This window comes from Citrus sinensis, chromosome 9, assembly GCF_022201045.2.
Source record: "Citrus sinensis cultivar Valencia sweet orange chromosome 9, DVS_A1.0, whole genome shotgun sequence".
Classification (NCBI taxonomy): Eukaryota; Viridiplantae; Streptophyta; class Magnoliopsida; order Sapindales; family Rutaceae; genus Citrus; species Citrus sinensis.
The window spans coordinates 32805568-32831154 of record NC_068564.1 but is presented as its reverse complement, the minus strand read 5'-3'; the positions used below and the strand labels follow the sequence as shown (position 1 = coordinate 32831154).

Here is a 25587-nt window from a genome sequence, read left to right as displayed (position 1 = left end):
TTTGATTCGTTTAGTGCCGTGTGCAACATATATCACGGTGATCTGTCACCCAAAATAATAATAATAATAATAATAATAATAAATAAATTAGTTTTTTTTTTTTCCCACTTTTTCAAATATTGGCTTGTGTTGTCTTTTCTGGGAATATATTGTAATCGAGAAATTACTTCATAAATAATTTTAAAATTTGAAAATTGTAATTCTGAGTCGAGATATATGTGCACAACCTTTATTTAATTAATACTTGAACAGGCATATTAATCTTTTCATCTTTGTTAACCAAAATGGTCCTGAAAAGCTTAAAGGAGGTTATGACGACGATTCCATTCTACAAAGCTGAGGTTTTCTATCTAATTTCTGAATTCAAGAGGGGCATTGAGCATCACTAATACAAATGGGCCATGAAAGGCCCGGCCCACTAAGGCCCAAGAATAAAACAATTAGAATCGTATATTAAGAAGACTCGAGTCAAAAGTAAAAGAGGATAAACCCGCAGAACGAAAAAATGGCGGTCGCGGTCCTCTCATCTTCAATCTCATGCTCAACAACTAGTATCATTTCTCTCAATCACAAACACAACCGCTCTAAATTCTCTGCATTTACGCTCTCTCTCCGCTTTCCATTGCGTCCAATCAACCTGTTACACGTGTGCACCCCTCCTCACCAAGAAGACTCTCTCTCGATCGACAAGTCGTCGTTAGTCGTCGACGAAACAACGGCGGAGGACCAGCTCTGGGCCGCCGCTGTCCTCCGCGTCCGATCATTCCATCAGTTTGATCCCGACTCTTTTGGCGTCCCAGTGAGTCCACTCAGTCGCATTTTTCTTTCTTTCTTTCATTTTTTTTTCAAACATGAGTCACATTTCTCTTATTTATTCCTTTTTATTTGCTTCGGATTATTATTTTTTTTTCCAAAAATGCAAAAGAAGAATGAGAATGGAGAGAAGAAGGAAAAAAAAAAAGTCAACCCAACTCATCTGGGAATTAAAAGTCAACCGTATAGAATGTGCTTTTATTTAATAATTTAGCTGATCATATCCGTTTCATCAGTGCAATGCTACAATTACAAATTACCGTGACAGAATACTATCGATTGAATAGAAACAAAAAATAGAGAAATGAATACATGTGATGTGATGTGCTTATCAAATCAATAGTATTATGTCACATCAGGTTATGATTCCAGCATTACTTGCTCAATTAATATCAAAAGTTACAAATAAGCTGATGAGCACAGCGTTTAGTCTTTTACTCGCAAGTGTTTTCTTCTATAAATATGATACTGATGGTATTTTGCTTTTGTCAAAGTTCTATTAGGATCATAAAAAGCACTTGGCCGAGCGTGAGTTTGAAGCAATGAAGGAACGAATCGCAGGAAAGAGGAAAGAGTTTAGAACGGTTGCTTGCATCAATGCCACTCTTCCTTTGTCACAGATATCGAGTGTTTCAGAAGAGTTATGTGCTGAATGTAAGGTTTGTTTGCTTTCTTCATTGGATCAAAAGGACGATTCCCATTTTCTAGTATCTTAATTCGCATATGATTGGACTTTGGACATGTTAATTTGATGTTTCATTTGTTGCATTCTGATATTATTACCCAACTCTCCTGTAGTTCACTGATGACGGAGAAGATCGAGTGGTCGTTGGGACCCTTGATCTTAATCAGTGTTACAGGCTTCCAGATGAAATTACAGGGAAGAAACCTGAGGTAATTTATGAGATTTTGGAACTTTTGTTTTTAGATGTTAAGTGTCCTTCACTATAATAGCTAAATTATGTGCTATACACCGTATATGGCATTTTTGGTTTTGAATAACAGATTAGGGCTTGTGTAAAAGCTAATCTTTTATCTCTTGTGCTGTCTTTAATCTTTAACCCGTGAGTGGCTGATTCGAAGCCATTTCAATGATCTGCTGTCTTAAATTGGTAGTGCAGTTATCTAGGACTCCCCTCACATTCAGCTGAATGGTGTTTGATGTTTTTATTTGAATTCAGATGCATGCAAACGATTCTGTTTGTCTAGCTTGCCTGTTCCCTTTCTATATTCTATAAATGGAGATCATTATTTATGCACAGGATACGTGTAATATTACAGCTCAATACAAATCTATGCAAGTAGGTTGACATATGAATTTTCAAGCATGGTTTATGACAGAAAAAATAACTCAGTAATAATGAAAATGAGCAACTTTTATACTTTTTAACAGGGGATTGGAGGTGATTTTGCAAGAGCATACTTGAGCAATGTATGTGTAGCCAAGGAACTGCATAGAAATGGTTTGGGTTACGAAATTGTTGCAAAGTCAAAGCTAGTTGCTCAAGGATGGGGTAACAACTTAGCTAACTTTATTCTTCTTTTGATGTCTATTGTGTTGGTAATTCCGGTTGCCTATTGAACTCTGGTCATGAATACTCTGTATTTCTTGCTGCTCTCAATCTTGTACCACTACCACACCGTACAAGATAATACGAGTAGCTTATGTAGAAGAGGCGAATTTTATCTATAGAAAATGATGGGTTCATCATTTCTTTCCTTCCTCTTTTAGAACGAACATTAATTATTAATTTAGTTTTTATGGAAGAGGTTAAAGTAAGCTAATCTGGCTGCATCTGTTCTTGCACCATTTTGCAGGCATATCTGATCTCTATGTGCATGTCGCCTTTGACAATGAACCAGCTAAGAAGTTGTACATGAAGAATGGTTTTATCTTTGAAAATGATGAGCCTGCATGGCATGCAAGGTTTCTAGACCGGCCTCGGAGGATTTTACTATGGATTGGTCTCCCAGGCACAAAGGACTTGTGATTTTATACCCTTTTTTCTTCGAATTCTTCATATGTTATTGATACATGTTTATAGCAATTAAGTCTTTCTTGAGTTCTAAATGTAAAGCTTCGCTTAACAGTATATGATGACTGAATTGAATTTTGATTTGAAAAATCTCAGTTCCCTTTGATATATGAAACAATCGAAACGGAAGAAGAAGAAGAAGAACGCTACAAAAGAATCACTATATGCCAAACATTTGAATTTGAACTTTTATGTACAATTCCTTATATAATAGAAGAATGACTAACTAAAAAAGATTTTGATCAAATGTCTGAAAATACTAGAAATCCTTTCATGTTCTAGTTGGAAGATGTTGTATGCTGTAATTCCTACAAATTTTACTGCTATGAAGTTGGAGAAGATGGATATGTGCTCAAGAATCATTACAAATTTTCCAGCTTCTTGAGTATAGTGAATCACTTTTCAAATCTTTCCGCATCATCTCTTCAGTATGAGCTGCATCATTTTTAAATCTTCATGTTAAACCGTTGTCTGCTGTTGTTGCACAACCAATACTGAATATCGTCCGGGAAGATCCTCTGTAACGAGACAGTTGCCTACAATTCCGAGCTCTGGGAACTCTCTGCATCTGTCAAGACCTGATGTTTGTGGGGTTTCCGTATTGTCTCTCCTTCCAACAATTACAAGATCATATTTAGGTACCACGGATTGAATCTTTGCCAGTGTTTCCTGCCCCTCGTTCACCATCTCTACCACATATTTTACTCGTTGATTGAAATTATTCTCAGGTTTAACTTCCTTTAGCACCTCAGAATCAAGCACTTTTTCCCAATTTGTGCTTATCATCTCATCAGTCTTGACGATGAAACGGAACACAGTAAGATTGATGCTCGTGTTCTGGCTCATGCGTTTGGCCAGAGTTAATGCTTCACGATCATCACTGCCTCCTAAGAAGATCATTGCAACCCTGAAAGATGAGCCTAATGATAATTCGCTGGAAATAAATCTTCCTATGCGGCCACGGTCAATAAGAATCCCTACAGAACAAGGTGCTCGTTCAAGGACACTGCAATTCAAGGCTCTTTTTGTGTTGTCGTCTGATTCAATGGATCCATCAATAAACCATTTTCGATGAAATGGAAGCACTACGATGGATGCAAGTTTGTCAAGTGCAAGCATGCATACATCCTCATGCATGAGTTTGGGCGGAGATATTGCTGTGAACGGATAAACACAAGCTGTTCCCCAGTTCTTTTCTTCGAAAAGTTTGAATGAAAGAATCACATTCTCAGAGTAGGAACGGTTAGAGACAGTTTTCTTCTGCATTTTGTGGGAAATAAAGAGCGGTGCAGCTCTCCCTCTTAGATCGATCAGGTGAAGCACATAAACAGTAACAAGGCTTCCTCTTTTTGGACATGAAGCTTGAAGAAATTTGATGGTAGCAGGGATGTTATCTGGCCTGTAAATGCAAGCAAGTATACGCAGCTCTCCACTGGCCTTGGAATGCTGCATGATGTTTCTTTTCTGATAGCCTGCATATTTCCTTGAAGGATCATAGAGGAATTTCACGAGGATTGGTATGACGATTGCAGTCACTAGGATTTCAACAGTTAAGAAACTAAACATCTGGTCAGTGAGGGACTGCACGTGATTAAGGCAAAAATTAGGAAATTGGACATATGAAAATGATAATAGATATGCTTTGCTTATATTTTATGGAAGGATGATTGAAATACCTCTATATTTCTGCTGATGTTATAGGTACTTATTTCAACAATGCCTTTGGTACTCATGATGAGAGCCAGTGCAAAAGCATCTCTTTTGGGTACTTTGCAGTACAATGGAGGTATCATGGTGGTAGCAACTTTGGCCAAAACAACGACGGCGACAATAACTGCAGTGCTCTTTGCCAAATTGTCATCAAGTAATTTGATGTCGGACAGATTAGTCCTCATCGAGGCTGAGGTTACTACAAGTGGAATGAACAGGCCCGAGACCATTGGATCCAGTTTTTCAACCAGGGCAGAACCCAGCGGCGGTCCAGCTGGTACAGCCAAACCAAAAACGAAAGGACCGAAGTAAACGTGCTGACCAAACAAGTCAGATATGTAGCCAGCCCCTAGTGCCAGCATGATTATATTGTGAATGTGCAAGCTATTGACAGGTTTTCCTTCAGGAGTTTGTTTGACAACCCAAAGCATTGCTGGCCTGACCACGAAGACTACTGCAAGGAGATACACCACCATTATTCCCAGGTTTCGATAAGCTGAATGAAGTGGCGCATGGTATATACTGGCAATCCAGATAGCAGATCTTGTAAGAATGAGACCAATCATTTCACTGACTAATGCACAAGACAGTCCTAGTCTTCCAAGTTCGGAATTTATGATTCGAAGATCGCTGACAAGGCAAGCGATGCTAGGAAATGGGCTAAGAGAATGTACTACAGTTACAACCAAGAGTTTCATCTTATCCTCCATTCCTATCCCCAAGATTCTGCTCATTTTTTCTAATGCTGCCGCGCCAAGTAGAAAAGGTATCAACAAGGTCAGCAAACCCGTAAACAATGATTTTTTCCCTGTTTTCTGGATCATGCTAACATCCATTTTAACTCCCGTTAGAAACAGGAATAGAATGTAACCAAATGTTGCTACCAAGTCAAGAGTACCTAGACTAGTATCTGAAAACAGCACGTGCTTGTAATATCTGTTGAGGCCGGGTATTGCTTGACCAAGGATTAAGCCGCCCTGAAAAGAAACAATCCCCAGTTCTTCAGTATGAGAACGCCAAATAATATGTCTTCACTGAAAATTGAATTTTCTGTTCAGCGTGATGATAGAAGCTCACATGAAAGTCATTTTTTACTTCCGCGTCAAGTCATCTAACATTTTGTTCATTTATAAGATTTTGTGTGTGCATATGTTTACGCATATCTTTTCTTTTGAATTTGATCTAAAGAAATGAGCACTGAAAGGAAATTTTTGTAGCTTTCAACTTGCCATGTTCATATTGCATGATCAATGTTGGCTTCTTATAGCGATTTAGCTCATTCCAGAAGTGGTATATGATATCAAAGACGAAATTTCTAATCAATCTAATGCACCATAAAGATAAGAATTGTTGAAGAGCACATACGGTAATTTGAGAAGCAATCATGGGAATCCCGAAGCGCTTAAGAACAAAATGACAAGCATGTGTGACGGCGAAAGCCACAATGATCTGCAGCTCAAGGCGCGGCAGTGAAGCGTCCCACGGATGATTTCCAGCCTTACCAATGAACTGCCAAATGCCATTAGAATTAACATATGGTGGTACGGGCATGCAAAATCTTGAGCTTAAGTTGTAGCCTTGATTCTCGCTGCCGACAAATGGTCTCGGGTTTAACTCCGTCATTTTCAGGCCTGCCCGGAGCACCTCAACACCAGAGATTCCCTGCCGGTGGCTTCCTTTCTTAATTTGAGGAGAAAAGAATAGAATGAGAATGGAGGAAGAATTATGGAAATGGAAAGAACAAAGTGCATGTAAAAGGTGGTCAAAGTTTTTGTCAAACTAGTTGCTGGGTTTAAAGCCTTTGTCGGGTTAAGCTGAGTTGTTTTTCGTTTCTTTTTTTTTTTTCCTGACGAATAACAGTCAACATGTCCATATGATTAGGTAGTTTGTCTGGAATAAACAGAATCTCAGTGGCTCAAAATTTGACAGTTTGACACATCACCATTTACACCTGTATTTTGTTCATCGTTACTCAGGCTTAAGAATCAGTGGGATTATAATCTCTTACATTCCATTCCATTCCATCTCAGAAATTTTGAGACTCAACACACTGAGTACAAAACTTGGACCCTAAGACTAATTTATGGCAAAATCTTCGTAGTTTATTCTCAAATTTAACAAACAGTGATCCCGTAAGAATTTTGTTCCTTTTTTTTTTTTTTGGGTTGATTTGGATTAGAAAATTGGAGACAACTTTTCCCTCTGTTTTTAGAAAATATCTCTATTTATAGCAAAACGATCCAGTTTTCTATACACTCAATTCTTGCGATGTGCATATATCTTTCAAACACATTTGGTATTTCCTTCGTTTCCAAGGATGAGGAAAGTGTAAAATTTGTCAGGTTCACTCGTCCTTTAAAATAGTATTTAAATTCAAGTGAGAATAATTTATTCTCATTTTCTAACTTTACATAAAAAAAGTTAGAGAACAATGTAATTGATGTTTTTCCAATTTTCATTCTTCAATGAGTCCCACAAGTCTCACTTTTACAACAAAAAATAAAAATCATGCAACTTGTGATGTAGGCCCGTCACTAATATTTATTTTATAATATGATTTTGTTTATTTATTTAATCTTAAAATTATTTATCTATTTTTTATAAATGAAAATTTTAAAATAATAAAAAATTAAAATTTCAAATAACAAAAAAATTAATTGAATTATATTATGATTAAAAATAATTTTAGTTTATTTTAAACATTTTATTATATTATATTTTTTCCCACGCTTTTTTTATTGTCTTCACTTCTCCGTACAAACAACCAAACATATTTTCACTATTTTATTTTATCAATGTTATTTTAGAAAAGTCTACCAAAAGTATTTTTAATTTAACTAGAAGCTAATTATTTCTTTTTATAAAATAAAAACAAAACAAAAACATCATTTGAAAAACAATACTAAATACACCATTCATTCAAGTTCGGTAATTTTTATTTATTTTTATAATTGTTATTTTCGTCGTAAATAACCAACAAAGATTACATAATATTATATGCTCAATCATAATATATTTGTTGCATCAATAGCTGCTTATTTAAAATATATAATCATTTTCGCATCTGAGAAGTGCTTTTGTCTCGTACAAGCAGCTCAAACCCTGCAAAAAACAATACAACATTAAAAAAAAAAGAAAAGAATTATTAGCAACTTTGTTCTATCTAACTATGGTTTTTATTTTTTTATTTTTTCAAATGGAGTTTTTAAAATATATGTTATAATTTATTTTTTGAAAAATATCTCTCAAAGATCAGAAAACTCTTCTCCATACAAAGTTTCCTAAAACCGAAGACTAGGGAAAATTCCTTTGCCATCATTTTTTAAATAACTAAAAAAAGTTAAAATAAGTAACAATCTGACTTGAAAGTTATTTACCCTTTTCAAAACTTATTTTCAAAAACGTGTTTTTGAAAATGCCAAGTAGAAACTGAAAATGGATAAATATCGGTTCGCATATAAAGGAATCAGTGAGGCTTACGGGTTATATTCAACTTGAACTTTCCCGGCAACAGGATCAGCAATGACGGCGAAAGCATCTTTAGAAAGATTAAGAACTCCATTGCATGGCTGTCTGCAATAATCAACAACTTCAACTTCAACACTTGCTCCATCATGGCAAGGATGCGGGGCCGTATTCGCACCCCTTACGCATTGCACTTTGTACTTCCTCCCGCAGGCTCTTCCGCCATCCCACAGGGTGTCGCTCACCCCGGTAACCATGGTCCCGTGGTCTTGGTTTTGATAGCAGGCCGACTCTGTTCAAAACATAAAAGTTATATAGGAGTTTGAATCTAGTGGTGAAGTGAGCTATACATTTTTTTTTTTTTTCAAATTACAAATGTATATTATTATATAATAACTATCGATTACAAATTTGTAAGTCAAAATTTGTCTACCGCCATTGACAGGTGCGGTTGGCCTGCCATCCTACTTCGGAACATTTTCGTCTAATACAGTAAATCAATTTTTTTTCCTTTTTATTTCTTTTTTTTTTAAATCAGAAAAAGATGAAATGAACATAAATCAATCAAATATAAACACTTACTAGTGTAAGGAGGGTCATAGTAAACAGCGTTCCCTTGAGCAGCGTATGCTGTTGAGATGAGGCATAACACCAAGCAAGCCATCATCAATATCTTCATCTGAATCCTCATTTTTTTTTATTGTTACTCTGTAAACAAAAACCTTGGCCTAAATTTTTGCTTGTGGTACAAAACTGAAGGGCAATTCGGCTTTTTATAGAAGGAAAACTAGTTATAGAACTCCCTGTGAATGCGTACGTGGAAATCTCATGTCAACTTTTTTTTTCCCTATTTTTTTTTCTTCACAATCTTGAAGTTAATTGGTTATTTAATAAAAAGGACTAAGGACTGTTTTGTCTTTGCAAGGACTTCCTTTTTTTTTTTTTTTTGGTCTTAAACACGAGGTATCCTAAAGAGGGCTCCAACTATGGGAGACATTTTTAAGCTCGTACCACAACTTAAATTAGAAGTTTCCGCTCGAACCGAGAGGCACAGGTTCTCCCAACAAAGACGACTTCCCTGCGAAGGACTTCTTTTTTTCTAATAGTTGACTTGACTACCTCAACCTCCACGGCTCATTAATTTCTTCTTATTTCTGTGCTGTGAATGTGTGATAAAAATGTGAATGGTTGAACAATTAAATTGTGAATAGAGATTGCGTTTGAAAGAAGTTAAGGTCTCTAGGTCCGACAATTAGTAATAAGGTCTTCTCATGTTTCTCCAACTTAGGAAACACGGCCATATAATTAAATAGGAACATCGTGTAAAGATCTCTTCCTCATGGAAGAAACTAGGTTCATGAATGATGATATATATCTATAATATTTTTCTCAAATATATTCGTGTATTAAAATTGTCAATCATGGATGAACAAGACTTTTCTAATTATATAATCATGACCCAATAGACGGTAAATTTACAAAAGAAAATTGAAATAGAAGACGAAAACTACTTTTTGAATGGTTGTTTAATTTGGAGTAATTGATTCCTGTTTTAGCAATTGAAGTCATTGCTCGCACCTTCGGGCAAAGATAAAAGGAGAGAAGTCAACCCAACAACTTCCACACGGCATTTGGTAGGTAGGTAGCATTAAGAGATGGAACGTGTTGCAGAGACTTCTATAAGGAAAGTTTTAATTTACCCTTTTAAGCGTAAATTCTCCTCTGGTTCGTAGAGTTCGAGTTAATTAATTATCAATTTAGTTTTTGTTGTGTTAAAATTAAGTTACACAATTCTTGCAGCTATAATTTCATTTGGCTATATATTAAGTTAAGTTTCTATTCAAGGCTGATTTGTTGCCAAACACCGCAGTGTAATATCATCACACCGAACCATCCATTTGTCTCTGGAGCGGCTTAATTTCTTTAAGATTCAGCCATTTCCTCCCGCTAGAAACTTAAGCCTATATTCAGACTGGATTCAATAAGGTGGAATTGATTAATTAATTAATTAACAACTTTAACAACGACACTGTTGCCTCTTTTGCAAGGATGTGGGGGGGCTTTATTTGCGCCCCCAATACATCTCACTGTACCTTCTCCCACATGCTTTTCCTTTGCTCCATAGCGCATCGATCACTCCTGCAACCATTCGCCCATTCTCTCGTTTGCCAAAGCAGGCCGAGGCTTTCCAAATCTTTTTAATTTCTAGTTGATTAAATGGATTATTTTCTCGTAAAACACAACAAAAAAATATCTAATTTTATTTACGTGTAAGTGACTTAAATCTAGTAGTTTTCGGGTGAATATTTATTTAGTCCCTACAATTTTGGTTAATTACTAAATTAATTTTTGTACTTAAAAAACCTCCTATTGCAAATATGTTTTCATGAAAATCTATTAATGTTTATTTGTATATAAACCATTATTTTTCAACTTTAAAAACTTATCATTCCTTACCAATAAAATTTAACTACACAAATAAATATGTAAAAAACTTTATTTTTTAAAAAATAAAATTTCAAAACATTACACCCAAATATTAAAACTAATGGTACTTTTTTTTTTCAAGTAAAATAAGTGCTATCTTAGAATAAGATATGTTGTCTAAATTAATTAAACAAATGCATGTTAATATATACTTACGCTTGTGAGGAGGTGGGTGGTAAACAGCATTTCCTTGTGCGGCGTGTACTGCTGATCTGAGGCACAGCATGATGCTAATCATCATAAATATTCTTATCTCAATCCCCATTTATTTCTGGCAACCTTCAGTAATCAAGAAAATTAATCTCAAACAACAATGTAGTGTTGTTTTTGTGGTGTAGATGAGAAGGGCCTTCTCCCTTTTTATAGGAGCAGAGGAGAGATTAGTCATAAATTAACCACCACTTAAATTAATGTTTACGGTATGGTCAGCTTCTGATGTCTAATAATATCCTTGTGAACTAATCGATCACGCTCGCCACTGTCTAGTCTATCGCCAAGTTAATGATAATTTTGTAGAATAAGAGAAAAAGCATTTAGTTAAGTTTCATTAATTTATGCAATCCTCCATTTCTTTCTTCCTTCTTGTGTGAATCGTGAACCGATCAATTGTTTCCACATTATATATCCTAATAGAATCACACCACTAGTATTTTGATTTTACTTTCTCATCTATTTTAGTAGTTAATGTATTATATTATATTGATGTTTTTTCTTGTTAATCATATAAGTCAATCAATAATTGTTTAATCATTGAAATTAAAATTAATGTATTAAATAAAATTCAAAATATATTATAAAAATAGTAAATATAAATACAAAGAGATGAACGTCTTTTTTAAAATACATTAATCTAAAGTTCTATTATGTTTAAAATTCTCATTCACAAAAAAATAATAATAGTTGAATACGCGTACCAAAAAAAAGATAAATAAAAAATAATAAAAGGATAATTTATATAATAGAAAATAAATTTATTTAATATGGTATTAATGAGAAAGAATATTAAAGTTCCATTCAAATGTTTTGCCATTAAGATAAAAAGTTAAAATATTTAACCTTTTCCATTAAGAGATAAACATCTTATAATCATATATAAGTATAAAAATTAAACAAAATAAAAATTTTAAATGTTTGAAAATAATTAAAATTCATAATTTCGTATTTCAGTAAAAACAAACAAACAAACAAACAAACAGCCCTTGGATTCTTAATGTTTTGCAGGCCCTTCGTTTTTATTTTTCGAATAACCCATCACGCGTCCAACGTCAAAAGGATAACAGATAGTGTTGGTGTTTGGTTTCTTTTAATATTGGAGACCCAAAAGTCGTTGTCCGGTTATCGCATGCCCTATTGAATCTCTAGACTGGACCGTTCCAAGTCTTCGAGTGAAGGCAGTAATAGCTATTGAAATTAGGCTCTGGCTAAGTTACGTTAAACATAACTTATGCCAGACACAACAACATTGTACAGTAGTGAGACCGCAATTGTTGCTGTGCCTGGCGTAAGTTACGTTTAACGTAACTTAGCCGGCTCCTTGAAATTAAATATCTACCTATCTCGTACTTAGTACTCTGCTATAAGTTCTTCCATTCCCACACATCTTTAAAGAGAAGGAAGTACGAAATTCATAGTTGATTTTGTGGAAAATTTATCATACATGAAAGATTCAACTAATTATATTGTTATTGGAAAATCTATTTTGTCAATTAATTAGTTGGATTTGAAAGGAATAATTATTGAGCCTCATAAAATGAGCCACTGTCTCAGCCACTGTCCAAGCACGTGATCGAAACCAACTTGGCAATCTGTATTAGCTTGGGCAGTGGGCACAGTTCGGTTCGATTCGAATCAAAATTAAGCAGAATCGATTATTTTATAAAAAGAATTGAATAAGAACCGAATTCAATAAGAACCGAACTCAAATAGGATTTTTTAAATCGGTTTGGTTCGGTTCGATTTTTTTCGGTTCTGAGCCTATTGGGTCTATTTTGAATTTCTAAATTTTTAGCCCATTGGGCCTCATGAGTGTCATAATTTTTTTTCAACAATTAATTCATCCTAATTTCATTACAAATATTAACAATAAATACAAAGTATTCAAAACATATTTTATCACTAAGATTTTACTAACTACTAATAAGGTACTCACTACTCACAAAATATGAAATATTAAAATTGTAAAATATATAACTAAACTCCAATACTCCATCTACATAAATATAATGTTGTAAAGACAAATAAAAATAACAACAATGATTTGGTTCTTCGGTTCAGTTGAGTGAACCGAATACTGAACCGATATTTTGATTTTTTTATAAATAATATATTTCAATTTTTTTTTAAATTAGAACCGAACCAAATTTTGATTTTTTTTAAGAATACAGTTTTTTTTGTCCCGTCCTAAAAAACATATTGCCCACTCAAGATTTAGTCAAAGCAAGCACCACACGAAGCAATAAATCATATCAAGGACTTGTCTCTTTAATAGTTTATGTTCTCATCAACGCCTGATTCACTCCAACGGCTCGTAATGTATTGAGAAATAAGTCTGTGATTTATAGTTGCCTTATTAAATGAGATATCAAGTGTATATAATAACTCTTGTATTGTTACTGAAAAAGACAAGTAATACAATTTATATTTTATTCAAATTCTTTAAAGTCATCAAGATTAAATATAGAGGAAAATCAATTTTGTACATGCTATGGAGTGCTTTTTGGGAAAGAAAAAATCTTAGATGCCTTTCGGTTTATATTTCAATTCTTTGAATGCTCATCACATATAGATATTTACTCTTTTGTAATTGATTAAAATGTATATAATATAATTTAACTATCAGAGAGTATATACTAAAAAGTATTTAAGACTTTCTCATATTTTATAGTTAAAAAAATTTATTATATGAAAATTTCTTTTACCTTGTCGTTCTCGGGGAGTCCCCAATTTTTTGGTTTTTCAAATCTTTTTGTATTTGTCTTTAGTAAGTTGGAATCTTCTCTCTGATTAATTGATAATTATTTCATCATTCAATGATGTCACTTGTGCGTAGTGATACCATCATTTAGCCATTCCTCTTTGAAGCTGACAATTATCACAAGGAGTCTTATTAAGCTTGGAGTGGGTTAGCCCATCCATTGGCATTATCCTATGTGGCAGAGCAATGAGATCCAAAATAGATTTCACTAGTTTTTAAATATATAAAATTTTATAAGTTCCGTATTAGAAGCCATCAGTGGTCCCACTTAGGGACTCACTGCTCTACTGTATGGCAAAAATAATTTATCTAAATTCTCATATAATGTAGTTGGTACAATTTGAGAATTATTAAGAACCATTATTGGGTTGGTCTAAAGTGCATGTTAATGCAACTTAAAATCACCTTATTACAAAGTGAATAATATAGAAGTAGTTATAGGTGGTCACATTTGTCCTTGTCAAGATCATTAATTCTACGTGATTGATAATCGTGAAAGTATTACATAAAAGATAAAACGAGTGTATCGTATCCTTAATGCACTCGCCTATTACAATTTTGACGAGTACGCGTTCATTTAGAAATGGTCAGTCACAAACGGGAGACTAAGAATATAACATAAATAGTAACTTTAAGCATTTAGGATCTTTATTTTTTTTTTTATTTGTCAATTCAAGCCACTGGCAAATTCATGCCATATCAACATTACTTACTACACAGCCGACGTCGATCCTCATTTAAACTATGACAATTTTCGAGCTTTGAAGCCTTTGTCACGAATTTAAACCCTGCAAGACAACAATAGATTTCTTCTATTAAGTATTTTATTACAATCTAAACAAAGTAATGATCAAATGTGCTTAAAAGAAATCAATTGGGCTTACGGATTATATTCAACTATAACTTTGCCAGCGTCGAGATCAGCAATCTCGTTAAAAGCATCCTGGGAAAGGTTAAGGATTCCATTGCATGGCTGTCTACAATAATCAACAACTTTAACAACAACACTCTTGCCTGGTTTGCATGGATGTGGAGCTTGATTTGCACCCCTAATGCATCGCACTCTGTATCTTTTCCCGCATGCTTGTCCGTTTCTCCATAGGGCATCGCTCACTCCTGTGACCATTGGCCCATTGTCTTGGTTCCCATAGCAGGCCGAGTCTGTTGTTATCCAAGGACAAAAAATTATCTGGTTTAATGATCAGCACTCGAAGTCTTAAATTGATGCATGGTAGAGAGAATGATATTTTAATCTCTCTCTCTCTCTCTCTCAGTCTCTCTTTTTTTTTAAGAATCTATTTTTACCGGATGAAATATGGAATCAAAAATCTATCAAAGACTAAAGTAGCAAAAATAAATTGTAAGATATATGGACTAAAGTGTCATTCTTCCTTAATACAATGAATGGATGCGATTTGAAAGACCTCAACATGCGAATCAAAAGCCCCCCTTACGTTGTTTCCTTGTTTATGAGTATAAAACTAGATATCACAAAGATGGTGAAATGTCACAGCTTTTTTATAAATTAATCGAATGAATATAGACATACGACTGTAAGGAGGTTTGTAGTAAACGGCGTTTCCTTGCGCGGCATGAACTGCTGCTGAGCAGAGGCACAGCACTATGCTAATCATCATAAATATTCTCATCTCAATCCCCATTTCTCGCAACCTAGCTACAAACAAGAAAGTCAAATTAATTTCAACCAATAATGTGTGTTTTTTTTTTTTTTTTGGGTGAAAATCAGAAGGGAATTTGTCCCTTTTTATAGAGAGCAGCAAGTGATCCATTAGTCTTAAATTAGCGTTTACAATAGAGTATTCACGGTCAGCTCATGTGTAATATTTCTTTCTGGACTAATCGATTTTGGCAACCACTACCTCCAAAGTCCAAATTATTGATAGCTTTTGTAGAATAATGAGACACCAGTTTCTTACCTAATAGTTGACTTGACTCCATTGTAATTAGATCTAAATTGTAAGGTTTCTTTAATCTTTTTAATTATTTATTAACATTTAGTTAAGTATATAGGTGAATTTGACTTGGATAATTTGGTGTAGTAATTACAATGGACACATATTGGCCGTTGAATTGAAGAATTGGCATCATTGCATCAACCTTCGTGGAAAGTGAAGAAGAGAGAACTCAAAATACTCAACAAATTTCCACAAGAAGTTAGGCAGGTAGCATTAAGAGAGTGCCCCCCCCCCCCCCCCCCCTCCTTCCCCCCAATTTCAATTGTTATCAGTTCGGAGAAAAAATGAACTAAACGAATAAGAGAAAATTTTCAATCTCTTATTTCAATTTTTTAAATTATGTTCAAGAGGGAGATTGTCACTTTTTTTCGTTTTAGTTTTTCTCAACTAGGTACTTCTTACAGCTGTTATAATACTGTATTACGTTCTCAATGTCAATATAACCACTAAAATAGTTGCGATAATACAGTATAAGTTATGATAATTTAAAGCATGATTAGGGAATTTAAAAGGTTAGGAGCTATTAGTATATATACATTGAGTGAAGCATTGAAATTTTATAATTTAATTCAAATTATTATAAAATTGGGTTTCATCCGTCATTGGTGACTTAATTATTGAAGTGATTAAATTAATAAATATCGCATTGAATTAAAGTCTAAAATTGATTTTAAGTAAATAAATATCACATTGAAAAGTCTAAAATTAAATTGATAGCACAAAAAATAAATTACCAATTAAATTGATTTTAATACGTACGGCAAAAGCAAACAAACAGAAAAAAAAAATCGTGTTTAAATTAATGTTATAATTAAGATGCTTACGGGGATCCCAAGAGATAAGTTTAATTGAATTTGTTTTGCAATGAAAGCAAGAGGGTCAGGAGATAACAATCCCATGGGGGGGGGGGGGGGGGGGACAAGCTATAACATTATCCAAAACTTACCCAAGAGCAATATAATAATTTTTTTTTGGTTTAAACCACCCGATTTCCGGCGACTGCATTGGGCCCCGACTAATTCGGATTCGGGGTGTAGTCACAGTTAAGGCTTTTTACCCCTCCCAAATAGTGTGTTTTGTGGGAATCGAACCCGAGAGCTTTTCCCACTTACCCAGCCTGCGTTACCAACTGAACCACAACTGTTTGGTAGAGCAATATAATAATTTCTTTATACAGATCCAACATTTATTCTGATTCATATAGCACACTCACTATCCACATTAAAAGTTTTTCCGGATGCCAATGTATAAAAATAAAAAACATGCAGTGCAAGAATTTTTTATTTATTTATAAAAATAAAGAACAATGAGCATCGCCGTACATAGCGAGCCATATTCCTTAAAAGCTTCTGCATGCATACAACTATGAGTTCTCACACAAAACAGAACAAACAGAACAACTATTTTGTATTATGCATGACTTATTATAATCTTATTCCATCCAGCTGGTCCTCAGTAAGGGAGTTCAATTCAAGCCCTGCAAAATAACAAATACAAAAACATTACGAGCCATCATATATAACAGTGTTTCGTGCGCATAATACAAGGTTTTTTGGGCATGTGGGCATACTGATTGAACTCAATCTTGATCTTTCCGGCATCGGGGTTCGCTATCTGGGAGAAAGCTTCTTGAGAGAGATCAATGGTTGCTTGGCATCCTGCCGGACAGAGGTCGACTATCTTAACCAGAACGCTGCCGCCGCGGCAAGGATGAGGTGTCCCTTGGTTTGTTGCGCCGGTGCACTTAACTCTGAAGCTTTTGTTGCATACAGCCCCGTTGTTCCATATTGCATAGCTTGCTGCGGCTATCATGACTCCATCATTTTTGTATCCATTGCATGCAGAGGCTGTAAAAGAGATTAGTTTAATATATCCCAATACAATCGGATTCACATCCAGTCTAATCCTGCCCAATATTCATTGAATTTGGGCTTGACAGACTAGATTTTAGATACTACATCGTGATAACTAATTGATAACTCTTGAAATTGAACATCTAAAGTAGAGAACGTAGTTGTCAGCAATCCGGTAATAAATTGCCAGGAACTATGTTTAACGTAACTCAGCGTGCAGACAATTGTATATAAGAACGACTATTTTTATAAAGCAAAAGAAAATTAATAAAACATATATATGTATTCATCAAGTTATGAAAATATGAAGAATTTATACTCACGGACATAAGGAGGAGTATAGAACGTGGCAGTCCCTTCACTGGCATATGCAGCTGAGCTAATTAGGCATATTGCCATGGTCGTGATCACCAGAACTTTTGTGCCTACACCCATTTCCTCTATTTTAAGCTACGTCTAATGGCTTGTAACAATATTTTTTTACTTGTTGGTGCAAACAAGTGAAGGGTTTCCTCCAAATTTATAGAGGAAAACCAACCATTCTTAGTTTCTTACCCACAGTTTGCGGCACAACAATATAATTAATTTATGTCATATTCAATAAATAGACTTACTGTTTCAATTCAAGTCTTCAAGTGGAGGCACAGTACCAACTAATTAATTATAAGTATATAAATTTTGAACAACTTTTATTGGTATGTCAGGGAAATATTCTCACATCGGCCAAAGTTCTTGTACCAAGTATAAAAATTAGGTTGAGTATTTTAGTATGAATTAGCCATATAAGCTACCTTCGATACTTGCATGCGGTAAAAATAGACATCAACTAGAACTTTCGTTAAAGATTTATACTATCCCTTAATACTTTGGTAAAGACTAAGCTTGGTTAAACAAGTAAAAGTAGACATATTTAACATTTGATAACTAACCGCCTGAGATAAAATGACACTGTATTTGAAATAAATACAAAATGTAAATAATAGTACATTATTAATTACTTGACAAATAGTATTTCATGATCACCAAGATGTCACTTATAGTCACCATTCATCAAGTCACTTTCCATTCCACGTACCTATTGTCTTCCTATCTATAGTATATCCAACCCATTTTGTCATTTCCCAGTAAAATGATTTGTGAAATATCTTTATCACTCTTTTGGAATTAGATTTCCATAGCAGGCAATCGTTTGGCTCATCTTTTACTTTTTAAGGCAACCGTTTATTCACTTTCAATAACTCATACATAAATAAAAATATAATTCAGGTGAGACTAGTTGTAACCACATAGCTGAACGTTAAGTAATTTGTAATCAAAGATAATTGTACGGTAAAATGTAAATAGAAATTGCTTCAACCGGTCAAAGTTGGTTAATTGCTTCTTATAAGTAGCAACCAATCTTTTGTAATCTGTTCACAAATTCACGGAGAAATGAAAAGGAAAGAGGAGCTTTCAAAATTGTCTCTCATTGGTTATTTTATGCCTCTTTAGCTGTTTTTGCCATTTGAATTCTTTGCTTGCATAATTTGGATACTTTTCAATTTGATCCACAACCAGATTCAAATATAAAGAAAGTCTTCAAATACGACATGCTTAATCCAAGATACCACATTAAAATTTATCCTTCATATACCATATATATCCAACGTCACGAGCTATTTATTCATGTGCAACAACAATATGTATATATCGGTAGTATTTTGATTGCAATTAATAATTAAGAATCCACGCTGGCGAAACCACACTAGCTAACGAACATCACTTTCCATTTCCAGTAGTGTACGTACAAGGATCCGAAAGAGGACCATCTATTGGATTTCATATACAAGAGGGGATATTGTAATATATTAATCACATCAAATCCGTTATAATAATTAATTATTTTAATGATACAAATATGTCAGGCTTGTTATTTGAATTGAACGTACATTAATTAAGGGTTGAAAAGAACCCATTTTCCTAGTAAATTAAAGCACCCGGAAAATTCTTGACAAGCAATTGAGGAGAGGAATATTGTTTATCCTCAACCAAAATATGTGCAAATTAAATGTGTCAAATTGGTTGCTGTAACCCAAGCTTTCCTAATATTCTAAACAAAATAATTTCAGCTGTTGTCGGTAAGGGTAAATCTTTGTCATGAAAGGCCAAATAAAATCGATGTCCAGAAAATGAAGGCCAAAATCCAAATAGAAATGGAAAGCTGAATTAGTAATATAAGCTTGGCAAGTACAGCCCAAGGAGCTGGACAAAATCAAAAGAAGTCACAGTTAATTAAGTCGATCGGGTTTGGGAGAGTTGAAGAATGAAAATATTGTTTCGTAGCTAAGAAAGCAGTGAGAAAATTGAAGGAAAATAAGAACTGGATCTGAGAATTCTCTAGAACATCATTTTATTCATCAACAACCAAATGATATGTACAAGAGGTTCCTTTATATACAAAGCTGAAGCTCAGATCAATTGTTGTAACCAACTATAGCTAATTAACTACTAATTTAACTAATCACAATAGCTTAAGCTAACTATGTACAAGTGATTACATAACCACCAGGTGACAACTGACAAGCCATGTCATCAATTTGTAACCGAATGCTGCTGCTGCTATGGTCCTCTGCTTTGCTAACCACATTGCACGTATGAGCTTCCTTAGCAGGGAGGCTGGCCTTGTCAGCCTGAACTCTTCTCCTGAATCAATCTTAATTGTTGTACCGTAGTCTAATTCATTTTGAGCCAAGTCTAGATTGATTTTGGTGGGTCGTTTTTATTGTCAATTTTGGTTAATTTACTCTCATTTGAAGAAGAGATATTGGCAGAGACTCGAATATCTCATAGCTCATGAAGACAAATTAACCATCAGTCTAATAACCAGTAATAGAAGCAATGAGAGCACCTGACTCCGCCCCTTTACAAGGACCTGATTCTATGTATAAACATCATATGGAACCGACGGCTAAGGCATGGACAATCACAGATCCTTTTCCCTAGCCGGAGTCTGGAGGTTTGTCGTAGCCGCAGAAGCTACGACATGAGCATTGCTAGGCGGTGGCTTAAGTATTGGTGAAAGTATAGAAAGCAAATTAACTATCAGTCTAATTACCCGTGAAATATAGCATGTAAAATACCAGAAACACGAATATCTCATAGCTCATATCAATCTTCTCTACTGTAGCTTTATCCGACGAAATGTAAATTTGAAGTGTAAAAGTAATGATGATACTATAATAGTGATACGTACAAACTCACCCATACAACTTAATGTGCCATAGATCGGTTTAAAAAATGTAAAAATACTAATCTATATATATTATTTTTACATGCCTATCTCCCTCATCATAATAATGATGATGACGTTAGTTATTTATGATGATGACGATAAATAATCGATCTGTTCAAACAATTAACATGTATGCACAATTGAATGATTCAAAAATTTTCATCATTTTGAACCAGATTAGTAACTAGATTGGAGTCTTAATAGGGCTTATTAACATAGCAACTCAAAAAAAAAAATGAACTGTGCATAAACAGGGGGAAAATAAAATTCCAATGATGAAAAACACCTGCGCACATAAGTTGGGGTCATGGTGAATAGAAGCTACAAAAGCATTGCACTAAACATAAAATTGCAGATAATCAAGGGAAGGGCGACCGAAGATGCGCGAGTAAGTTACTGGCCCGTGGTAGTCAATGTTGATAATTCCTGACACTGGATTGGCAATCTGAGTGAAGGCTTCTCTCGAGAGATCTATGGTCGACGGGCAGCCTGAGCAATGATCAACAATCTTCACATTTACGTTATTGCCTGTCCATGGATGTGGCGCAGCATTTCTTGCCTCTGTGCACTTATGCCTTAACATTTTTCCCCACACGGCGCCATTGTTCCATAAAGCATCACCTGCCGCCTCTGCATCACACCTTGGCCTTTATTACCAAAGCATGCGGTGGCAGAAAAATTAACTGTTGGCCACCATAATCAAAATGCTCTTCTGCATCATGACTTCAGTTGTTTGATTAATTTTTTTTTTTTTTTGTTTAATGCAAAATACACGAAGCTTTTAGTTCTTGATTATTTTGTATATAAAACAATAGTATAAGTCGTATATACATAAATTTTAAACGCTAAGTGGTTCCCAACAATAATTCTCAGACGACATGCCATGTATTTCATGTATGTATGTTAATCTGGGAAAAAAAAAATGTCACGGACAAAGGAAGGAATTAGTAATGAACTATTATCAATTTTTTTTAATGCGGATACCCTGTTAAGTTGTGTGGGGATGCTACTAACAAAGAAAAAATAATGTTCAATGTATTGACTATTGATGCTTTGCTTGTTCATTGGCGGCAAAGTACTCCTTCTATGAGTCATATTTATGTTATTCTTTCTTACTTTATTTTTGTGGCATGTTTGAAGGGTTTGTAATGTCTTCAAGTTCGACTCATTGGCATTCTTTATTGACCTGATTACTTATAGGGTGGTTTTAGAATTTAGGGTTGTTAGTTCTGCCTTTGTTTTTAAACCATCCTAATTACAAGGGGTTTTAGGCTCTTAGATTGCAGAGGAGTTGAGAACTATTGAGCTGACCGGGAAGCCAATTAGATAAATTTCCTTGTTGCGACCACTACCTAAGATGGTGAAGCTAACTGTGGATGGTTTTTTGTGATCATCGGGTGTGGTCTTAGCTGCTTTTAGTTCTTTTCTTTGACACAAGCCAATCCTTTATGCTAAGCCAATGGCCATTTGTGAGTGTTTGGAGCTTGCTACTCAGTTTGGTTACTCTGTGCTTGAAGTAGAGTCTGATTCGGCCACCCTAGTCTCGTGGATTAATTCTCATGGCTCTTGTGCGATGGGAATATGTTTGTACTTTGGGTCAATTCCGCATTATGTCTTCTGCCGTTTCCGTCTTGGTCAGGCATGTTCTTCGGGAGGCTATCTCCACACCTGATTTTATGGCTAACTGGGCTTGCACTCATCGGGTTCATCAGTGTTTTTTGAGTCCTCAAGCTTTCCTGTCGGCTTATCTAGGATTACTTATTTGTAAGCATAGCAAGTACCTCATGTTAGGCGTTAGATTTTACCTATCATTTTGCTTTTACTACTTTATTATCTTTTCTTCTTAGTGTGTTTTTGTGTATTTTTCTTATTTCTTCTCTTAAACTTGGAGGTATTCAGTTATGTCCCTCTCTATATATTTTATGATCTATATTACAAATAGGGTTCTAGCCTAACCCCCACCATCTTGGTGGTTTTAGAGAAAATAAATTTTATATATTTTTTATATTTTAATAGTATTTTTAATTTAACAAAGTGAGTATGTCTTTGTTAGAAAATAAATTTATATAATTTTCTCAATTGGTCACCCAGATTAAGCTTATTATCCGAGATTTTTTTCAACTATTAGATACAATTAAAGGTTGAGATTTCTTTAGTCAGCTACAACTTTCTTGGCTAAATCAATCTTAACATTTAATAATATCGAACGGTTGAAATAAAAAATTCGGAAATAAGCTTAGTTATTTCACTATTAAAATAAATATAAATTCTATTACCAAGTGTCAGATTAGGAGTGTAATAGAATAGTGGCATCCCTATTTCCTTTATTAATAACGTTATGTTTACTAATCTGGAATGTTTGTTTATATCCTAATTCCTGTAAATCATTTATTTCCATGTGTATTTATAGTATTAACTGATTTTGTTATTAATTAATAATTATCAACATACACTTGATCAATGGATAACATGGAATGTGATGTTAGGATGGATAGGAAATCTTTTAAATTAAAGTAACATTAGAGATCTCAATATTTAAATTGTAACTTAGTCGCTACTCAATGAATCACTCATTTATTACATAGTGAATTTTATATTTTATAAATTTATTATTCTATCATCTAATGGATGAATATTATATCAATTAAAACTCATATATTAGTAAGGATGGCAATTTGTTGGGTCAAGCGTGAGCTCAAGCCCGACTGATCACAAAAATAAAAGGTCCGACCTAGAAAAAAACTTGATTATTTAAATTTTGGGTCAGTGTTGGGTTGGGTTTTTGTCCAAGTCCGAATTCCTTAATTTTTAAGAATTTTTTTAATATTTAAGTAATTTAATGGATAAAACCTCTCTTATATATTAAAATTTAATATAACCTCTCTTATATATTAAAATTTAACTTAAACATAAAAATTACTTAAGTTCTCAACCATATAGTTTTATAAATAACAAAATAAACATAATCCAAAATCATGTCTTATAAAATGATACAAATAAAATCATATTTTTATATTTTATTTTAAATTTTGAGTCAAGTTAGGATAGTTAGGGCCCAAACTCTGACCTAAAATTTAATCGGACCCTCATATTTAGGCCCGAGCCCAACCCAAAATCTTTAAATTTAGGTCAAAACCTGAAAAATTCTAATCGAGTCAATCGAGCCGAAATTTGGACCGAAACTTTTTGCCATGCATATATATTGGGATTCCTTTCAGTGTACTTTAAATTATCATACATATACATGTGTGTGCCTTTATAATTGTTTCCTTGAGTGATTAACTACTTCCCTTCTCATGGAAGGGGTTTAAATCATTACACACCCAAATATTTTTTTATTGCATCATCACAAAGTTATCTGGAGGATTTGATAAATTTTAATTGTAGATATAAGTACATTTGTAATGTAAAAGTAAATAAAATATAAGGTTTAATAGATAACCCGCACCCCTCATTTAGTCAATTTTGTGAGTTTAGGATATTTAATTCATAATGTCAAAATTGGCACTTTAATCTTATTCGTAATGTTCATAATTCTTTAAAGTTTTTTATGTTTCATTTTTATATTACTAAGTTTGATGTTCTTTACTCACGTGTTCTAACAGCATAGCATTACTCTATTCTATAATAACATGTTTTTACACTCATAAATCAGTTTGTTCATAGGCCCACAACATAGTACTAATGATAAAATTAACGTGATATTCAACATTACATTTATGGTGCGTTTTATCAATTGGTAATTGGAATAGACTGAAATTAAAATTAAAATATGTTATATACTTGAACTGTAAAAATTATAATTGAAATGAGTTGTTGTTCCCATTTATGTGTTTATTTTGTTTAAGAATCAGATAAATTATTTTAAGTTACTAAAATGCACTTAGTTGATTATTATCATTCTCATTCTCCCTTTTATTTTAACAAGTAAATATCATCAGTCATTCTCATTCTACAATTCGATTCTCCAATCCCACAAATAAACACACCATTATTCTTGTAAGTTCTCAATTTGATATTTAGACAAATAAAGACGGAACATGTACTCTTCAAATTTGCAATAAATGAAACTTTCAATTCATACCTTATACATTAGATCATTTCTTAAAATAATACTCAAAATATGATTTTTTTTTAATGTTAAAGTGTAAATGTCGATCGTTATCCATTCCCTACAATTGACAAGGTATATTTTAAGAGTTAAGAATTTAGTTGAAGTTGACCCGAAACAAACCACACCTAAAATTTAATTCGGTTTTTAGTTTGGTTCGATTTGATTCTAAAAATTGATTTGGTTGAGAATTAAAAATCAATTGGATTTGGATTCAGTCGTGTTAAAACCAGACCGAACATTGACCCGATCGGATTACATTCAAATAAAAAAAAAAATCTAATAAAAACTCCAATTTCCTTCAAATTTCAACTCAAACCAAATTTTGACCCAAAATTATAACTCAAACTCAAACCGAACCGAATTTGAACATGCATCAAACTAACTTTTGAATTTATTTATGTTGAATTTTCAAAACCGAACAAATTATAACCCAAACCGAAACCCATAAAAACCAAACCAAACCAAAACACGAAATGCACGCCTTAGTTTATTCCTTAAAAACTTACTAAATAATTGTCATGTCGATTTCCTAATATCTACTTAGGACAACAACCATCAATGTTAACTATAACTATTAGTGATGATATATTTAATGTAACATGACAATTTGGGGTTTGGTGGAAAGAACACTTCAGCAATTGTAACAATTCGACCAAAGAAATAATGTGATTTGGAGGATGAGAAAAGAGACTAAAAAAAAATTAAAATAACTTTAAAATTCTAGTGGTCCACATGTACGGAGTCGATTATTGATGGATAATCGACAGGCAATCCATATGTCAAGTAACTAATCCATGAGTGGCTAATACGCAATTCACTTTATTTGACTTGACAAATTTATTAGAGATATTTATGTTTGAAATACCATTTATTTGCTTTTAAAATAAA

At 33.8% G+C, this 25587-nt stretch overlaps 6 protein-coding genes across 7 annotated transcripts; 1 reads left to right on the top strand and 5 right to left on the bottom strand.

Moving 5' to 3' along the window:
- The first annotated feature begins 468 nt into the window (after positions 1-468).
- On the top strand, positions 469-3033 carry LOC102612453 (uncharacterized). Of its 2 annotated transcripts, XM_006474044.4 has the most exons (5): positions 470-799; positions 1317-1472; positions 1612-1707; positions 2207-2327; positions 2632-3033. In XM_006474044.4, exons 1-5 carry the CDS (start codon positions 506-508, stop codon positions 2802-2804), a joined length of 840 nt encoding a protein of 279 aa, XP_006474107.1. In that variant the 5' UTR covers positions 470-505; the 3' UTR covers positions 2805-3033. The 2 variants fall into 2 exon arrangements, with proteins under 2 accessions (XP_006474108.1, XP_006474107.1); XM_006474045.4 differs by lacking the exon at positions 1612-1707 and having other exon boundaries at positions 469-799.
- Positions 3034-3184: 151 nt separating this feature from the next.
- On the bottom strand, positions 3185-4442 carry LOC127900044 (cation/H(+) antiporter 4-like). Its single transcript, XM_052434425.1, has one exon. The coding sequence runs from the start codon at positions 4413-4415 to the stop codon at positions 3309-3311; it is 1107 nt and encodes a 368-aa protein (XP_052290385.1). The 5' UTR covers positions 4416-4442; the 3' UTR covers positions 3185-3308.
- Positions 4442-6182, bottom strand: LOC102612957 (cation/H(+) antiporter 15-like). Its single transcript, XM_006474046.4, has 2 exons — positions 5925-6182; positions 4442-5536 (listed from the first exon to the last, which is right to left on the bottom strand). Exons 1-2 carry the CDS (start codon positions 6180-6182, stop codon positions 4496-4498), a joined length of 1299 nt encoding a protein of 432 aa, XP_006474109.2. The 3' UTR covers positions 4442-4495.
- Positions 6183-7473: 1291 nt separating this feature from the next.
- Positions 7474-8864, bottom strand: LOC102613257 (EG45-like domain containing protein 2). Its single transcript, XM_006474047.4, has 3 exons — positions 8607-8864; positions 8040-8316; positions 7474-7661 (listed from the first exon to the last, which is right to left on the bottom strand). Exons 1-3 carry the CDS (start codon positions 8713-8715, stop codon positions 7655-7657), a joined length of 393 nt encoding a protein of 130 aa, XP_006474110.1. The 5' UTR covers positions 8716-8864; the 3' UTR covers positions 7474-7654.
- Positions 8865-13935: 5071 nt separating this feature from the next.
- LOC102613546 (EG45-like domain containing protein 2) lies at positions 13936-15242 on the bottom strand. The gene is made up of 3 exons (XM_006474048.4): positions 15035-15242; positions 14370-14646; positions 13936-14273 (listed from the first exon to the last, which is right to left on the bottom strand). Exons 1-3 carry the CDS (start codon positions 15144-15146, stop codon positions 14267-14269), a joined length of 396 nt encoding a protein of 131 aa, XP_006474111.1. The 5' UTR covers positions 15147-15242; the 3' UTR covers positions 13936-14266.
- Positions 15243-16724: 1482 nt separating this feature from the next.
- LOC102613845 (EG45-like domain containing protein) lies at positions 16725-17872 on the bottom strand. Its single transcript, XM_006474049.3, has 3 exons — positions 17638-17872; positions 17032-17308; positions 16725-16938 (listed from the first exon to the last, which is right to left on the bottom strand). Exons 1-3 carry the CDS (start codon positions 17747-17749, stop codon positions 16932-16934), a joined length of 396 nt encoding a protein of 131 aa, XP_006474112.1. The 5' UTR covers positions 17750-17872; the 3' UTR covers positions 16725-16931.
- Between the last annotated feature and the right edge of the window lie 7715 nt (positions 17873-25587).

What these genes read in the sequence shown, in the direction of transcription:
- LOC102613845 (XM_006474049.3), bottom strand. Translation starts at nt 17,749, where the DNA reads ATGGGTGTAGGCACAAAAGTTCTGGTGATCACGACCATGGCAATATGC. An exon ending in CTATACTCCTCCTTATGTCC is followed by an intron (nt 17,309 to 17,637) that starts GTGAGTATAAAT and finishes TCTCTTTTACAG; the next exon opens with CCTCTGCATGCAATGGATAC.
- LOC102613257 (XM_006474047.4), bottom strand. Translation starts at nt 8,715, where the DNA reads ATGAGGATTCAGATGAAGATATTGATGATGGCTTGCTTGGTGTTATGC. An exon ending in CTATGACCCTCCTTACACTA is followed by an intron (nt 8,317 to 8,606) that starts GTAAGTGTTTAT and finishes TGTTTTGAACAG; the next exon opens with AGTCGGCCTGCTATCAAAAC.
- LOC102612957 (XM_006474046.4), bottom strand. Translation starts at nt 6,182, where the DNA reads ATGACGGAGTTAAACCCGAGACCATTTGTCGGCAGCGAGAATCAAGGC. An exon ending in TGATTGCTTCTCAAATTACC is followed by an intron (nt 5,537 to 5,924) that starts GTATGTGCTCTT and finishes GTTTCTTTTCAG; the next exon opens with GGCGGCTTAATCCTTGGTCA.
- LOC102613546 (XM_006474048.4), bottom strand. Translation starts at nt 15,146, where the DNA reads ATGGGGATTGAGATGAGAATATTTATGATGATTAGCATAGTGCTGTGC. An exon ending in CTACAAACCTCCTTACAGTC is followed by an intron (nt 14,647 to 15,034) that starts GTATGTCTATAT and finishes GGATAACAACAG; the next exon opens with ACTCGGCCTGCTATGGGAAC.
- LOC102612453 (XM_006474044.4), top strand. Translation starts at nt 506, where the DNA reads ATGGCGGTCGCGGTCCTCTCATCTTCAATCTCATGCTCAACAACTAGT. An exon ending in CCGACTCTTTTGGCGTCCCA is followed by an intron (nt 800 to 1,316) that starts GTGAGTCCACTC and finishes AAGTTCTATTAG; the next exon opens with GATCATAAAAAGCACTTGGC. An exon ending in TTACAGGGAAGAAACCTGAG is followed by an intron (nt 1,708 to 2,206) that starts GTAATTTATGAG and finishes ACTTTTTAACAG; the next exon opens with GGGATTGGAGGTGATTTTGC.
- LOC127900044 (XM_052434425.1), bottom strand. Translation starts at nt 4,415, where the DNA reads ATGTTTAGTTTCTTAACTGTTGAAATCCTAGTGACTGCAATCGTCATA.